Below are 5,000 nucleotides of genomic sequence, written 5' to 3'. Positions count from 1 at the left end.
CATAACCCAACCCGCACGATATTTTATCATTTAAAAACATTTTTACCTTAACAAACTTGAAACTGATTTGGTTGCATTAAAATATCCACTTACCGATTACAACGATGTGAAAACATTTTGATGGGATACAAATAACTTTTTTGCGGCTTCTGAAAGCCAAAATATCATTGTCCTTGTATTTGCCTTGCATGATTTCAAATTACCTCACTGCCTTCATTTTCTTCGGTGAAGTTGCTTGGTTCGGCTGAAATCGGATGCGATGCGGAAAGCGCCTTCGTTTCTCCTCCTTCAACTTAAATCAAAAAACACAAATCATGAGAGTTCGAGCGAACAAGGACTCCTCGTACCTTAAGCCAGCATTTTTCCACACACCTTGGTTCAATAATGTCTATGTTCTGCATACCGCGTTAACGCTGCTACTCACCCTCAAGTAAAGATGCTGATAATTGCAGTTACTATTTAAGGTTTTTTACTTGAGCAGTAAGGAAAGGAAAGCCTGAATTTTTCAGGATTTCCTCCTTTACTTGATTCTCTCCGCAGTTCAAATATATATGGGTTTATATATCATAACTTTCGTCATATCTACTCACCATGTTGCTGTGTGAGGGCTTCGATCGGTCCCAGTCCTTGCACAACTTTTCCTCTCAGTTTGAAGTGTAGCTTGCAGTCACTGCTGTATGGTGTTTTGTACTTTGTTGGTTTCTGGGAATTAAAATGCGTGACGGTTGTTTCACGATCATTCAGTCCAACGTCCTTTTAAGTTGTTCTCTTTTGTATACAAATGAAACAGCATACCTGTTTCACTACTTTGGCCAGTTTAGGATCATAAGGATAATGTAAATAAAACATGTCGTTCCGGCAAAGCTTCTTCCTCATTCGATGGGGACCTCAAAATCAGCAAAGGATTCATTAGTATGACATCAATTGCAATATTAATAGATAAAGCCACGATTAATAATCAAATCTCTTACTAACGGAGCGCGAGGGCAGTGCTGGGGTTAGGCAGTAAGGACAGAGCGCAGCGAGGTCCGTAAAAAAACGACCGAGGGTCAATAAACCCCCAGTACGGTCCCGAGCAAGTGAGATTAGTAAGTTGTTTATTATATGGCGTCATTTCTTTGAGCGATCGCACACTTCTCCGCTTGGTGAATATTCGTAATCGTCATCTTCCTTCAGCGAACTTTGAACGGTAACCTTTTACATGTAAAACTAAATTCCGCTTGCTGTAATTGTTTTGTTGGGATGAAAAAAATAAAATTCCGCTTTTTAAAAGCTCTTTTTGTTTCGCTCAAGTTGAATTTCCGGGGACAGGGAAAAAATACGGAAACGGGTCGTTCCCACGTAATGTTCCGTACTGTAAAATACCGACCGAAAACCAGCCAATCAGAGTCCTCCGTTTAGACGGAGAATTGCTTGACACATTAGTATTGGTTGATTGGTCATTTTACAGCCCTTAATAAATGCAAAACAGGATTGGAGCTTGTAATGATACAAACCTCGATACTTATTTTCTTTGGTAAACGAACATCATGCATTAATTCTCCCTCAGGTCCTAACCACAATTCTCATAGACATTTAATGACATCAATGCCTATTTATTAAAGAGGTGGTTATTCAATACCTTCAACCATGTCCAAGGCCCACTTGTCCAGCTGAGAACTGCAAAGCGGACCCCACAAGCCTCGCTCCCTGGTCAGATCTGCATCCATAAGAGCCCATTCCTCGGCAACTGATTTAGCTATAAGCTGGTAGTTCTGGGAATGGAGCCGAGAGAAATATATAACATAAATCTCCAATCAAAAGTAATTTCGAAAAACAAATAAAATCAGAAAGAAAGACCTAGAATAATCCAATCTACCTGAAGGTGATTCTTGTGGTGAAGTCTGACAAGATCACGGACCACTTTAGTGTGTTGCATTCGCCACAAATGCGATTCTCTAAGCAAAGTTCTATGATCCTTTGTCTCCTTCTTGCTCTTCTTTGTACTCAACATCCGCAGGGGAGTAGGCCTCCTAGCAGCACTTTGTTTCTGAAAAAGAAAAATTAATATTAATTGTGTCTGGATTCTCCAAATACCACTCAGTTGCTTTTAACAGTGAGCTTATGTTTAACCAACTTATCAGATTCTCTTAAAACCAATTTTATCTCATTTACTTTCATCCTACTAGACCAAGAGGCAAGAAACAAGGAGCACCACACTTGTGGCTCAGTTTGTTGAGCATCGGGCTGACGTGCGGGAGGTCGCGGGTTGGAACCCCCGCCGGATCGACACTCAGGATCTTAAAATCACTGAGGAGAAAGTGCTGCCTTTGTAACGGCATCTCCAAATGTTTAGACTCTCTAGTCTTCTTGGACAAGGTCTATAAACTATAGGCCCCGTCTCACAAATATCTTCTATGTTCATAAGTTCCCTGTCGGACGTTACAGGAGCAAGGATTAAGGAGCAAGGATGGCACAGTCGGTTAGTGCGCGGCCTTGGTGCAAGAGGTCCTGAGTTCGATTCCCGGATCTCACATCCTTGTTTCGACTTCTTTCCTTTCCGTGTAGCTAAGTAGCTTTAAATACCCGTAATACGGAGCACTGATGGCGAGGGGGGAGGAAAATGAGCGCACCGTCGACCTCAGGTTTGTCAGTTGAATTACTGTTACGAGTTATCGACGTTAAATATGGTTGCTTTACTTTACTTTACTTTACACACTATTCGAAAAGAGTAGGGGATGGAGTCCACGGTGTTGTTGCTATCCTGTTCTCTTCATCAAGTGACCGGCTTGTCTCTAAAAAGGCTTATGGTGTATGAGGCCAGGTAAGCAGAAACAGCAAGAAGTCTAGATGAAGAGCAATCCCAAGCGAGCATCAAAGCTCTTTTAAGTGCATATCACAATGTTTTTTTACTCGATAGTTCATGTACCGGTTGTCCTAATGTCTCATTTTTGTGTTTCTCTTCATTGGAGATGTATGTCACCCACATCCTGGTGGCAGCATCGGCGATGAGAGGCCTGCGACAGGTGGATGCAAATAAATATCAGCTTACCTTTGCTAACAAGGGTCCTAACATTTACCCTCCCCCCTCCCCCCCCACCACCCCCATACACAACGCAAAACCAAGTCTTATGTTTGCACCAACACTTGCAGTAATTTGGAAGCAATAAAAGGCCTTCAATGGAACTAAGCTTTGATAGATATAGTAGTTACAAACAAAAGATAAGGGGAAAAATAGGCACGCATTGCGTACATGTGGTAGTACAGTAACTTGATTCAGTGCTTTTTTGCATACCTGTCAACTGAGCTGTATTTTGTTTCAAGGAGTCATTGCGTAATGTTTAGCTCTAATAGTACACGATATCGTTTTGATATCGTAAATCATTCTAGTGCTATGGTAAATGTCTTAGGTACAGTACCGCTCGAAACTATTAGTGCATTTGCACGCGGTGATACCGCGAAATCACCTAGGTTGGACGAAAACCGCAACCGAGGCAAAAACGAAAGCAACCGATTTAATAGTTTGAGCGGTACTGTACTAGTAAAATACTAAACCCAGAAAGATTGAAGAAACTAAACGGAAACGAGAAACATTGGCTTCGAGGCTGTCATGTAGTTTGCTTCAATCTCTTTTTGACAGCAAGTTTAAGGGTGTGCTCTGATCGTCTGACAGCTGTTCACGACAAAATTTACTGAAATTTAAACCTGTCTGGCGGGGTTAGTATCTGGATGGGTGACCTCACATATAGGACTTGCGGTCAGAAAGTTAGGACCGAAAATTCTGTTTTTATATTTGCGCTCAAAAATGCGAAATAAGCAAGGTACAGATTTTGTTGGCTTGCTTTATGAAAAAAAAAATTGACGTTAAAGTAAATAAATATTGATACACAGTTTTTAGCAGGTATCGATCGAGAATTAAAAAAAAAAGCCATCAGCGACAAAGTTTGCCACAACAAAACAACAAATTTTGTTCTGTGCATATAAAAACTTACCGGCAGCGAAAAACATTTTGGAGATTTTTGCTATGTTCAACGCGCAATACGTACAAAAGTGCACTACCACAACAATAATTAATAATGATAAGGTAAAGAAAGTGAAGAAAACGTCAGGTTTAATTACCTGACAGATTTCAAGTCCAGGTTTAAATTCGTTCCTCCACCCACTGCCACCGGCCTAAAGAAACGAATAATTAGAAAGTGCAATATTGTTAATAAACGTAAAAGTTGCCGAAATCCCACTTGGATTTTGTGAAAAAACACCTCATCTTACATGTGTTCCACATAATCCAATGTCTTGTAGGAAGTAAAGCTTGGCTTGGGAAGAGAAATTTTAAAAACATCATCGATTGCCTGAAAACAAAGGTATTGAACAGATGAGAACCAGTGTTTTGATCTGGTCTGCAGCCAGGCATTTCTGTTAATAAAATGAGATAAAATATCGTGAAAGTTGACTCTGGCTAAAAAAAACGAGTAACTCGGACGTTTCGGTTACTCCTGTAACCTTCTTCAGCAAAATGTGAATACGCCTCAAGGACCTTTTGCTGAAGAAGTGAAGAAGGTTACAGGAGTAACCAAAACGTCCAAGTTATTCGTCTTTTATAGCCAGAGTCAACGTTTACGATATTTTATCTCATTTTGTTAACTGATAGGAACCGTTGTCAATTAAACAAACAACCCTGACAAAATGAAATGCTTCGACGCCAACTGCAACAAAAAAGGAGATAAGTTTCATACGCCTCAATGCAAACAAATCAAAAATACGTCCATCCATCTATATTTCATTTCTTTACTCCATTTCACTTAGGTGACAACATGAACGCATTCTCGTGCCCAGAGCCCTCAATTTCTTTTGGCACGTGGTCGGAGACTACGTGACCAAAAGAAACGGAGGGCTCTGGGACGAGAATGACATCAACGTGCTTGGACTTCAAGCAGACTCAGCAGTTTACAATTTAACGTGTGTCATAGAACTGGAAAAAGCAGCCAGGCCACGAGTACAAGATTTCCTCACACAACCTCATT

At 40.6% G+C, this 5,000-nt stretch overlaps 1 protein-coding gene across 1 annotated transcript in view; it reads right to left on the bottom strand.

Moving 5' to 3' along the window:
- The window catches only part of LOC138033593 (WD repeat and FYVE domain-containing protein 3-like), a 65,878-nt gene that overhangs the window by 18,349 nt on the left and 42,529 nt on the right, over nt 1–5,000 (bottom strand). Inside the window, exons 31-38 of the mRNA XM_068881384.1 lie at nt 4,249–4,328; nt 4,099–4,152; nt 2,909–2,996; nt 1,859–2,029; nt 1,622–1,754; nt 796–887; nt 591–702; nt 204–292 (exon numbers count right to left, since the gene is read on the bottom strand). Coding sequence (XP_068737485.1) covers nt 204–292; nt 591–702; nt 796–887; nt 1,622–1,754; nt 1,859–2,029; nt 2,909–2,996; nt 4,099–4,152; nt 4,249–4,328 — 819 coding nt within the window. The remainder of the gene's footprint in view (nt 1–203; nt 293–590; nt 703–795; nt 888–1,621; nt 1,755–1,858; nt 2,030–2,908; nt 2,997–4,098; nt 4,153–4,248; nt 4,329–5,000) is intronic.

The sequence above is a fragment of the Montipora capricornis genome, chromosome 14 (genome assembly GCF_036669925.1).
Source record: "Montipora capricornis isolate CH-2021 chromosome 14, ASM3666992v2, whole genome shotgun sequence".
Lineage (NCBI taxonomy): Eukaryota > Metazoa > Cnidaria > Anthozoa > Scleractinia > Acroporidae > Montipora > Montipora capricornis.
Note: the sequence above shows the minus strand (reverse complement) of the source record. Positions and strands in the feature narration are given on the sequence as shown.